At 46.9% G+C, this 12,520-nt stretch overlaps 1 protein-coding gene and 1 long non-coding RNA gene across 7 annotated transcripts in view; one reads left to right on the top strand and one right to left on the bottom strand.

The window, feature by feature from the left end:
• Nucleotides 1-5,947: 5,947 nt before the first annotated feature.
• LOC125965012 (uncharacterized) lies at nt 5,948-10,216 on the bottom strand. The gene is made up of 3 exons (XR_007478436.1): nt 8,706-10,216; nt 7,279-7,940; nt 5,948-6,414 (listed from the first exon to the last, which is right to left on the bottom strand). It is a non-coding gene; the product is annotated as an uncharacterized LOC125965012 (long non-coding RNA).
• Nucleotides 10,217-10,381: 165 nt separating this feature from the next.
• The window catches only part of ILKAP (ILK associated serine/threonine phosphatase), a 29,382-nt gene continuing 27,243 nt past the window's right edge, over nt 10,382-12,520 (top strand). For 2 of the 6 annotated variants that reach the window (XR_007478477.1, XR_007478478.1), the window contains exon 1: nt 10,383-10,597. Coding sequence is in view for 3 of the 6 variants with exons in the window: in XM_033424204.2 (XP_033280095.1) it covers nt 10,543-10,597 (55 nt within the window). In the remaining 3 variants the exon portion in view is untranslated. Of the gene's footprint in view, nt 10,598-12,520 lie in introns of all 6 variants that reach the window. The other 4 variants (XR_007478476.1, XM_033424204.2, XM_004262545.3 and 1 more) reach the window with 4 other exon arrangements.

The raw sequence follows: 12,520 nt of genomic DNA, 5'->3' as shown, positions 1-12,520 counted from the left end.
TGGACTAACAGAGAACCTCAGACCCCAGGGAATATCCATTGGAGTGAGATCTCACGGAGGTCCTCATCTCAGCACCAAGACCCAGCTCTACCAAACAGCCTACAAACTGCAGTGTTGGAAGCCTCAGACCAAACAACCAGTAAGACAGGAACACAATCCCACTCATAAAAAAAATTTTTAAATGAGACAACAAAAAAATATGTCACAGTTGAAGGAGCAAGGTAAAAACCTACAAGAACAAATAAATGGAGAGGAAATTGTCAATCTACCTGAAAAAGTAATGACAGTAAAGATGATCCGGAATCTCGGAAATAGAATGGAGGCACGGATTGAGAAAATACAAGAAATGTATAACAAAGATCTAGAAGAATTCGGGGCTTCCCCAGTGGCACAGTGGTTAAGAATCCACCTGCCAATGCAGGAGACATGGGTTCGAGCCCTGGTCCAGGAAGATCCCACGTGCCGTGGAGCAACAAATCCTGTGTACCACAACTACTGAGCCTGTGCTCTAGAGCCTGCGAGCCACAACTACTGAGCCTGAATGCCACAACTACTGAAGCCTGTGCACCTACAGCCCATGCTCTGTAACAAGAGAAGCCACCGCAATGAGAAGCCTGCACACCACAATGAAGAGTAGCCCCCACTCGCCGCAACTAGAGAAACCCCGCGTGCAGCAATGAAGACCCAATGCAGCCAAAAATAAATAAATAAATAAATTTATAGAACTAAAGAACAAACAAACAGAGATGAGTAACACAATAACTGAAATGAAAAATACACTAGAAGGAATCAATAACAGAATAACTGAGGCAGAAGAACGAATAAGTGAGCTGGAAGACAAAATGGTGGAAATAACTGCCGAGGAGCAGAATAAAGAAAAAAGAATGAAAAGAAGACAATCTCAGAGACCTCTGGGACAACACTAAATGCACCAACATTCAAATTATAGGGGTCCCAGAAGAAGAAGGGGAAAAGAAAGGGACTGAGGAGATGTTTGAAGAGATTATAGTTGAAAACTTCCCTAACATGGGAAAAGAAATAGTCCCCCAAGTCCAGGAAGCACAGAGAGTCCCATACAGGATAAACTCTAGTAAAAACACACAAAGACACATATAAATCAAACTAACAAAAATTAAATTCAAAGAAAAAATGTAAAAACCAGCAAGGGAAAAACAAAAAATAACATACAAAGGAATCCTCATAAGATTATCAGCTGATTTTTCAGCAGAAACACTGCAGGCCAGAAGGGAGTGGCAGGATATGCTTAAAGGGATGAAAAAGAAAAACCTACAATGAAGATTCCTCTACCCAGCAAGGATCTCATTCAGATTCAATGGAGAAATCAAAAGCTTTTCAGACAAGCAAAACCTAAGACAAATAAGCACCACCAAACCAGCTTTACAACAAATGCTAAAGAAACTTCTCTAGGTGGGAAACACAGGAGAAGAAAAAGACCCACAAAAACAAACCCAAAACAATTAAGAAAATGGTAATAGGAACATACATATCGACAATAACCTTGAATGTAAATGGATTAAATGCCCCAACCAAAAGACACAGACTGGCTGAATGGATACAAAAACAAGACCCATATATATGCTGTCTACAAGAGACCCACTTCAGACCTAGGGACACATACAGACTGAAAGTGAAGGGATGGAAAAAGATATTCCATGCAAATGGAAATCAAAAGAAAGCTGGAGTTGCAATACTCATATCAGACAAAATAGACTTTAAAATAAAGACTGTTACAAGAGATAAGGAGGGACACTACATAATGATCAAAGGATCAATCCAAGAAGAAGATATAACAATTATAAATGTTTATGCACCCAACATAGGAGCACCTCAATACATAAGGCAAATGCTAACAACCATGAAAGGAGAAATTAACAGTAACGCAATAATAGTAGGGGACTTTAACACCCCACTTACACCAATGGACAGATCATCCAACCAGAAAATAAATAAGGAAACACAAGCTTTAAGTGACACAATAGACCAGATAGATTTAATTGATATTTATAGACCATTCCACCAAAAAGTGGCAGGGTACACTTTCTTCTCAAGTGCACACAGAACATTCTCCAGGGTAGATCACATCTTGGGTCACAAATCAAGCCATGGAAAATTTAAGAAAATTGAAATCGTATCAAGCATGTTTTCTGACCACAACATTATGAGACTGGAAATCAATTACAGCAAAAAAAAATTGTAAGAAACACATATACATGGAGGCTAAACAGTGCGCTACTAAATAACCAAGAGATCACTGAAGAAATCAGAGAAGAAATAAAAAAACGCACAGAAACAAATGACAGCAAAAACATGATGACCCAAAACCTATGGGATGCAGCAAAAGCAGTTCTAAGAGGGAAGTTTATAGCAATTCAATCTCACCTCAAGAAACAAGAAAAATCTCAAATAAACGATCTAACCCTACACTTAAAACAACTAGAGAAAGAAGAACAAAGAAAATCCAAAGTCAGTAGAAGGAAAGAAATCATAAATATCAGAGCAGAAATAAATGAAATAGAAATGAAGAAAACAGTAGCAATGATCAATAAAACTAAAAACTGGTTCTTTGAGAAGATAAACAAAATTGATAAACCCTTAGCCAGACGCATCAAGAAAAAAAGGGAGAGGACGCAAATCAATAAAATTAGAAAGGAGAAATCACAACTGACACGGCAGAAATACAAAGGATTATAAGAGACTACTACAAACAGCTATATGCCAATAAAATGGACAACCATGATGAAATGGACAAATTCTTGGAAAGCTACAATTTTCCATGGCTGAACCAGGAAGAATTAGAAAATATAAACAGACCTATCACAAGCAATGAAATTGAAACTGTGATTAAAAATCTTCCAACAAACAAAAGTCCAGGACCAGATGGCTTCACAGGCGAATTCTATCAAACATTTAGAGAAGAACTAAACTGATGCTTCTGAAACTCTTCCAAAAAACCGCAGAGGGAGAAACACTCCCAAATTCATTCTACGAAGCCACCATCACCCTGATACAAAAACAAGAATAAGATATCACACACAAAAAAGAAAATTATAGACCAATATCACTGATGAACATAGATGCAAAAACCCTGAACAAAATACTAGCAAACAGAATCCAACAGCACATTAAAAGGATCATACACCATGATCAAGTGGGATTTATCCCAGGGATGCAAGGATTCTTCAATATAAGCAAATCAATCAATGTGATACAGAACATTAACAAATTAAGGAATAAAAACCATATGATTCATCTCAATAGATGCAGAAAAAGCTTTTGACAAAATTCAACACCCATTTATGATAAAAACTCTCCAGAAAATGGGCATAGAGGGAACCTACCTCAACATCATAAAAGTCATATATGACAAACACACAGCAAGCATCATACTCAATGGTGAAAACCTAAAAGCATTTCCACTAAGATCAGGAAAAAGACAAGGATGTTCACTCTCGCAACTCTTATTCAACATAGTTTTGGAAGTTCTAGCCACGGCAATCAGAGAAGAAAAAGAAATAAAAGGAATACAAATTGGAAAAGAAGAAGTAAACCTGTTGCTGTTTGCAGATGACATGATACTATACATAGAAAATCCTAAAGATGCCACCAGAAAACTACTAGAACCAATCAATAAATTTGGCAAGGTTGCAGGATACAACATTAATGCACAGAAATCTCTGGCATTCCTATACACCAACAATGAAAAATCAGAAATTAAGGAAACACTCCCATTTACCAATGCAACAAAAAGAATTAAATGCCTAGGAATAAACCTGCCTAAGGAGGCGAAAGACTTGCACTCAGAAAACTATAAAACACTAATGAAAGAAATCAAAGATGACATAAACAGATGGAGAGATATACCATGTTCTTGGATTGGAAGAATCAACACTGTGAAAATGACTATACTACCCAAAGCAATCTACAGATTCAACGCAATCCCTATCAAACTACCAGTAGCATTCTTCACAGAATTAGAACAAAAAATTTTACAATTCGTATGGAATCACAAAAGACTCCGAATAGCCAAAGCAATCTTGAGAAAGAAAAACGGAATTGGAGGAATCAGGCTCCCTGACTTCAAACTATACCACAAAGCTAATCAAGACAGTATGGTATTGGCCCAAAAACAGAAATATAGATCGGTGGTACAGGATAGAAAGCCCAGAGATAAACCCATGCACATATGGGCACCTAATTTACAACAAAGGAGGCATGAACATAAAATGGAGAAAAGACAGCCTCTTCAATAAGTGGTGCCGGGAAAACTGGACAGCTACATGTAAAAGAATGAAATTAGAACACTACCCTACACCATACACAAAAATAAACTTCAAATGGATTAAAGACTTAAATGTAAGACCAGACACTACAAAACTCTTAGAGGAAAACATAGGAAAAAACACCCTTTGACATAAACAACAGCAAGATCTTTTTGACCCACCTCCTAGAGTAACGGAAATAAAAACAAAAATAAACAAAATGGGACATAATTAAACTTAAAAGCTTTTGCACAGCAAAGGAAATCATAAACAAGACGAAAACACAACCCTCAGAATGGGAGAAAATATTTGCAAATGAAACAACAGACAAAGGATTAATCTCCAAAATATACAAACAGCCCATGGAGCTCAATATCAAAAAAACAAACAATCCAGTTAAAAACTGGGTGGAATACCTAAATAGACATTTCACCGAGGAAGACGTACAGATGGCCAAGAGGCACAGGAAAAGATGCTCAACATCACTAATTATTAGAGCAATGCAAATCAAAACCACAGTGAGGTATCACCTCACACCAGTGAGATTGGCCATAATCAAAAAATCTAGAAACAATAAATGCTGGAAAGGGTGTGGTGCACTATTAGTGGGAATGTAAATTGATACAGCCACTATAGAGAACAGTATGGAGGTTCCTTAAAAAACTAAAAATAGAACTACCATATAACCCAGCAATCCCACTACTGGGCATATACCCTGAGAAAGCCATAATTCAAACAGAGACATGTACCACAATGTTCATTGCAGCACTATTTACAATAGCCAGGACATGGAAGCAACCTAAATGTCCACTGACAGATAAATGGATAAAGAAGATGTGGTGCATACACACAATGGAATATTACTCAGCCATAAAAAGAAACGAAATCGAGTTATTTGTAGTGAGGTGGATGGACCTAGAGTCTGTCATACAGAGTGAAGTAAGTCAGAAAGAGAAAAACAAATACCATATGCTAACACATATATATGGAATCTAAAAAAAAGTGGTACTGTTGAACCTAGTGGCAGGGCAGGAATAAAGATGTAGACATAGAGAATGGACTTGAGGACACGGGGTGGGAGGGGGAAGCTGGGGAGAAGTGAGAGTAGCATCGACATATATGCACTACAGAATGTAAAATAGATAGCTAGTGGGAAGCAGCCGCATAGCACAGGGAGATCAGCTCGGTGCTTTGCGATGACCTAGAGGGGTAGGATAGGGAGGGTGGGAGGGAGGCTCAAGAGGGAGGGGATAAGGGGACATATGTGTGCATATAGCTGATTCACTTTGGTGTACAACAGAAACTAACAGTATTGTGGAGCAATTATACTCCAATAAAGATGTATTTTTTAAAAATATAGGGCTTCCCTGGTGGCGCAGTGGTTGAGAGTCTGCCTGCCGATGCAGGGGACACGGGTTCGTGCCCCGGTCCGGGAAGATCCCACATGCCGCGGAGCGGCTAAGCCCGTGAGCCATGGCCGCTGAGCCTGCGCATCCGGAGCCTGTGCTCCACAACGGGAGAGACCACAACAGTGAGAGGCCCACATACCGCCAAAAAAAAAAAAAAAAAAAAAAAAAAAAAAATATATATATATATATATATAAAAAACTGAGTCACTTTGTTGTAGACATGAAACTAACACAATATAGTCAATCAACTATACTTCCATTTTCAAAAAGAAACCTTATTTTATTTTGCTTGTGGTTTTGTGGGTCAGGATTTCATAAAGGGCTTAGCTGGGCAGTCCTTGCTTGGGGTCTCTCATGAGGTTGCAGTCAGCTGCTGGCTGGGGCTCAGAACCCTAGTCTGAGTGTTTCCTTCCCTGGAATGGATGTCCAAGATGACTCATTCGACTCGGCTGGCGCTCACTGCTGGCTGCTGGCTGGCACCTCGGCAGGGTTGTTGAATACAGTGCCTACGTGAGGCTTTTCCATCACGGCAGCCTCAGAGTAGTTGGACTTCTTACTTGGTGACTGACTTCCTCGAGAGCAGGCACCTCCAGAGAACCAGGCAGAAGCTGAGGGGCCTTTTACGACCTAGCCTTGGAAGTCATATAATGGCGCATCTTCCACTCTCTATCCGTCCAAGTAGTCGCAGCTCACCCAGGTTGAAGGGGAGGAGACTCAGAACCTACCTGTTGATGGGGGGAGTGGCAAGGACCCATTTAGAAGAGCACAGGGGATGGGAGACATTGTTGCAGCAAACTTTGGAAAATACCGTCTGCCACTCAGGCAGCTGATAATGTCCTAGGACATCCGGTACCTTCCTTATCTCTAGACAGTTTAAGCTCTCAAAATCAGAAATCTGTGATCTTTTTCTAAGAGCGCAACAGTGAACTTAGTCTGGGCAGCCCTGAGCAAGCACGAAATTGGCTCCAAACTTCCTGACATTCCTGAGGTAGGAAGGCTTGTGTCATGAACTTTGAGCATCAAAAATGGACATATTCATCCATTCACTCATTCATCCATTCGTTCATTCATTCATTCATCATTCATCTAGCCAGTGTACGTGAGCACCTACTGTGTGTCAGATGCAGTAATGTGCAAAACCAAACATAGTTCCTGACCTCCTACAGCTTACATTTTGTTAGGAGATCCAGTCGTTAATGACATAATCACATAAATAACTGTAAAACGGCAACTATGACAAAAGCCATAAAGGGGGATCGTACTTAGGTCACTCAAGAATGGTTTTCCTGAGGAATCGATGACCGAAATCCGAGGAACAAATGAAATTTTCCTGGAGTGGAGGACCTAGAAGAACATCCCAAGCCAAAGGACCCACATGAGAAAATATGCCGGGACCAGAGAGAGAAAAACTAGTACAGGGGTTGAGAAAAGGCCTCAGGGAGAAGCTCGAAAGGAGGCCATGAGTCGGTGACACAGACTTGGTGGGCGCAGGGGTCAGGGGGTGGATTCAAAAGGCAGTCAGGGGATAAAACTGATAGGACTTGGTGATGGAGGGTGTATTTGTTATCTATTGTTGCATAACGAATTACCATGATCGAGCAGCTTAAAACCACATCCACTGTTATGGCACAGTTTCCACGGTTCAGGAGTCCAGGCACGATAGAGTCCTCTGCAAGGCTGCAGTCAAGGTGTGGGCCTGGACAGGAGTCTCATCTGAGGCTCGACTCGGAAGGACCAGCTTCCAAGCTCACCGGCTGTTGCAGCACTCATTTCCTTGTGCGCTCCTGGATTGAAGCCCTCCGCCTCCGTCAGCCGGAAGCCACCCTCGGGCCCTCGCTGTGGCCCTCTCCATTCTGCAGCTCACAGCACGGTGTCTTGCTTCTTCAAAGTCAGCAGGAGAGAGTCTCTTAGTGTTGCTGAAACTTGGCCTCTGTACACCGGCGCTGGATTAAATCTCGGAGACAGTTTTGGGTGAACTAGAAAGAAATAGCTTTATTGCTTTGCCAGGCAAAGGGGGCCACAGCAGGCTACTTCCCTCAAGACTGTGTGTCCCTCCCTGGAGGGGGGAGTGAGGAGTCTTACAGAGTTCAAGGAACAGGGCGTGGTCAGCTCATGGACATTCTTCTGATTGGTTGGTGGTGAGGTAATTGGGAATCAGCACCATCAACCTTCTGGTTCCAACTGGTTTGGGGTCTATGTGCTTGTGGGCAGCATACAGTTAACTTCTTCCACTTGGTGTGGGTTTCAGTATCTGCAAAACAGCTCAAAGGATGTGGTTCAGAATATTATCTAGAGTCCTTGAGGAAGAACTAAATGTCCTTGACTTTGTTTAATGACTAAAGTATTATTATTTTGTCTTGTTTGACTGTTTTCCTTTCTTTCTGCATTTTCTCACTTCTCTGATTAAATTAATTCTTTGACTAAAGTTTTTCTACAGACAAAAGGCAGGTGGAGGACATGGGTGGGAGTCTATTCTGAGAAGGCCTCATAGGATCCTGCTGGGTCATACTAGCAGGATGGGTGTCACTAACCTGTGTGAAGGAATTACATCCACGTAACCACATACCTCCTGACACTTTTGCTGGACTCTATTGACCAGAGCAAGTCACACCAGCCACATTCAAAAGAAGGTGACCACACAAGAGCTGAATACGAGGAGACGCTATCTTCCCAAGAGGGATTCTGGGGTAGGGACACAGCGAGGTGTCAATCCTGGAAGGAAATATCGAAGGGGATACGGTGAGGAGTCGAGAAAATGATTTTGGTTGGGACATGTTGAGTTTGAGGTACTTTTTTTGTTTGTTTGTTTGTTTTTGCTGTACGCAGGCCTCTCACTGTTGTGGCCTCTCCCGTTGCGGAGCACAGGCTCGGGACGCCCAGGCTCAGTGGCCATGGCTCACAGGCCCAGCCGCTCCGCGGCATGTGGGATCTTCCCGGACCGGGGCACGAACCCGTGTCCCCTGCATCGGCAGGCGGACTCTCAACCACTGTGCCACCAGGGAAACCCTTGAGGTACCTTTGAGACATCCAATAGATGTCACATGAGTGATATTTGAACATGGGGATCTGGAGCTGGTAGGAAACATAAATTAATGAACCACGTTTAGATGAGTGGTAATTCAAGCCAAGTGTGGATGAGATTTGCCGAAGGAGGGAGTGTGGCATGAGGAGGACCCAGGATCAAGTCTTAAAGAATGCCATCAGTTAATCGCCGGGCAGAAGACGTGGGCCTGCAAAGCAGACAGAGAACAGGCGTCAAACCAGGAGAGCGATGTGTTCCACAAACCAAAGGGAAAGAGACACTGACCGTGTCATACTGCTGGGATTCATGTATGGTGACGACTAAAAACATCACCTCCATTTAGCCACAGAGTGGGAAATGACTGGTGAGCTTAGCAGGAACTGTTTTGGGGAAGTGATGAGGTGAAGCTAGTTTGGGGTGGGCTGAGAAGTGGATGAGAGGTGAGGAAATGGGACTGTATTGCTACTTTAGAGCATTTCTGCAGGGATGAGGCAGTTCATCTGTTAAAGGGAGAGCAGAGAGCAGTGAGGGTTTCAAATAGTGGTGAGTGAGCGGGCAAGTAGATGAGAGGCATGAAGGCCCACTGGGCCCAACAATGTCCTCAGCCAGAGATCACCAGAAACACACCTGCAGTCGTCGGAATTGGGTTATTACTCATCCCAGCCAGGGAGACTATTACCACGGGCAACCTCAGTAAAGGGACATGCAGAGGACTTACAACATTTGGGTCTGTGTTAGTTGATTTGGGGAAACATTTAAGGAAGCAGGGCTTTGCTCTGGATTGGATTATGCCAGGAAAAGGAGGCAATTCCTTGACTGGATGTCTTAATAAATCGTATCTCAAAGGCAGGAAGACTAGAGAAATCCTAAACTTGTAATTGGTAAAGAAGCAGCAGTCACTCTTATTGGCCAAGACAGAAGGATGTTTGGTCACTTTTGTGGCTTGGCCAACGCTCGTCTTTTCGTCTGTGTTCAGACATGAAGAGAGGGGCCTCGGTTTTGGCTTGATCAGTCATCAGAGCCTGATGTCGACGTTTTATGAACCTGTGTATATTCAACAGAACACCGAGGCCCAGCTGTGTGCCAGGCCAGCTCCCTAACGTCACTGCTCTCTGGAACCTGCCATGGACTCTCCCTTTCCCCTCCCCCCCACGTGCCCGGATGGCGGCAGTTGAGACATGCCTCCTCTCCACCCTGCATCTTAAGGGGCCGCTCTATGAGGCTTCGGCTTCTCAATCTCAAATTGGCCAGGGATGGAGGCCCACCGTGGCGGTGTGAGGATGAAGGGACGGAACCGATGTGAAAACCCCATAAAGCCTTCCGGGCCACCAGGGCTCACTACAGCTGCCCTCGAGCTCAGACATGTCTATCTGGAAGGGCCTTCTTGGTATCGGACGGCCGTGCCCAGGAACAGCAGGAGGGGCCCGGGACGAGCGTCCCACAGAAACATCGCACAGCCCGCGGCGCTGCGCCCAGGTATCCGCTCGCGCAGCCGGCGAGGAGTAGATCTGTGCGCGTGCGCGCCTCCGCCCCGCCCCCTCACCGCCCCGCCCCCCCCGCCGGCGCGCAGGCCGCTGGGGCGGCCGGGCCACGCCGCGCGCCGATTGGTGGCGTTCCGGGCCCGCCTTCGGGTGATTGACGGCTCCCGGGCCGCCACCGCCCAGCCGCCGCAACAGCCGCCGCCGCCGCTGCCTCCGCCTCCGCCTCCGCCGCAGGGTGTGGAGCCCGCCGCCGCTCGCGGGCTGCGCGTCTGCCGCCGCCGCCGCCGCCGCCGCCGCCGTCGCTGCCACCGCCGCCTCCGCCTCCCAGCCTCCGCCTCCCAGCCTCCGCCATGGACCTGTTCGGGGACCTGCCGGAGCCCGAGCGCTCGCCGCGCCCGGCTGCGGGTAAGCGGGTGGCCGCCCGGACGGTGAGGAGAAGGAGGGCGGGCGGGCGGCGGCCTTGAGGCCGCGGCGCCTGAGGCGGCGGCGGGGACGCGGGAGGGTGAGCGCGGCCTACACCGGCGCGGGGAGTTCGCGGTCTCCGCCATGTTCGCTGCGCAGGAGGAGGGGACCGCGGCTCGGGGACCTTTGTGTGCGGCCCACACGTGTGGCCGCCGCGGGCCGCGCACAGCCGCCGCCGTCCCCTCACGGGAGTCGCGCGCCGGGTCGCCGGCCTGCGTCCGAACAGCTCGCCGTGTGGGCCGCGTCGTTCCGGGCGCGCTCCCAGTTCTGCGTTTTCTTCGGCTTTGTTTTTCGTCTCTACCCCGGAGATGGAAGTCATCGCCGACTCAGTCCTTGGGGTTGTGAGGCCCAGAAGAGAGAATCCATTCTCTCTGCGCCTCTCGTCGGATCTAACGATTCGTGGTAGTTTTTGTGCTTTCCGGGGCCCCGGGAAGGGCCCGCTCCCCTGCCGGCCCCCGACCTCGGCCGCTGTGCCAGGTCCTTCCTGGAGGCTGGGGTTGGAGCCGCCCACGGCAGCAGCGCGGGGGCCGCACGGTCGGTCCTGGGTGTCCAGCGGGTGACAGCCACGCCAGGTTGGGGTTGGCAAGACCTGCGACTGTGTTCACGGCTAGGTACGCAGCTGGGTGCTGTGGTTTAGGGCTTTCTTTACGAGCCCAGCTTGGTGGCAGAAAACATGGAAAACTCTAAAAACGCATTCAGACTCCAGGCTCAGCTCAGCGCCGGGTCTCAGTCTGAAAGCCTGCGGGGGGCGGGGGGCCCGCGTCTGCGGTAGGGGATCCGCGGGCGATTTGGGACCGCGCGGCGCGGGTCTGCAGAGCCTGGTTCGGGAGCTGCCGTTGTAGTAGGGGAAGGGGAAGGGGAGGGTGATGCCCAGCCTTTGCTCTCCAGGAGCCTAATTCTGCATGCAAGTGATGAAGATTGAACATGGCTAAGGTTAAGGCCTGTGGGACACGCTGAGTGTCCAGAGGAGCGACGTTTGTAGTCCGTGGACAGAGAGCGGGGAAGGAGGTGGTGCTGGAATCTGGCCTCTCGGAAGATGGGTAGACTTGGGACTTGCAGAGACTCTAGGCAAGGGAACGGTGTGCTCTTTGGGGAACGTTTCGTTCTCTAGTTGGCCTGGGCGTACCAGCGTGGAGGGCTACTGTGACATGGGGCCCTAAAAGAAAGGCCCCCAGAGAAGGGGGTGTTGTGCCCTCCATGGGGCCTGGATTCTGGCTTGTCACACGTGGACCACCAGGCTGGCCAGTCTTTGTCGGACTATTATTCCCAGTAACGGTGCCGTGACTTTTCCCTACCAAACATTCATCTTGTGGATTGTTTCTGAGATTTGTTTTCTAGATTGTTCTAGGTACGGGTGAAAACTCTGGCTTGTGTATGCACTCTTCCTTACTCTGTTGATGGAGTATAACCTCTATCTGAATATGTTTGGGGCAGCGTTTGGACTCGCAGATGTGCCTGTGGGCCTGTCATTTTCTTGAATCGCAAAGGGACCCTTGAAACGATACAAAACTTGACAACTCTTACAGGTTGGTGCTTGGGAGGGCGTATCCAGCCCTGGCTGAGATGACAGGGTGGCAGGGGTGCTGCGTGAAGTTTAAACGCCCCCTTCCCTGAAGCGTGGATTCGTGAGCTGCTCCCTGCCTGTGGGGAGGGCACTGACACTGTCCTGCTTGGCTGGGTGTATGTTTTTAAACAGCCTTGAAAACAAAGAAGGCATGCTTTCTGAATTTGTAGCTGACAGAAGGCTGAGAGGGATAAGTACTGAAGTGAGTGACAGAATTGGGACCCAAAGTTATCTTGACAGGCATTTAGTTCAAACCAACAAGGTGAGTCTTAACAGGTTAAACAAAATCATTTGAACAAGAA

Source organism: Orcinus orca, chromosome 7 (assembly GCF_937001465.1).
Source record: "Orcinus orca chromosome 7, mOrcOrc1.1, whole genome shotgun sequence".
Lineage (NCBI taxonomy): Eukaryota > Metazoa > Chordata > Mammalia > Artiodactyla > Delphinidae > Orcinus > Orcinus orca.
Note: the sequence above shows the minus strand (reverse complement) of the source record. Positions and strands in the feature narration are given on the sequence as shown.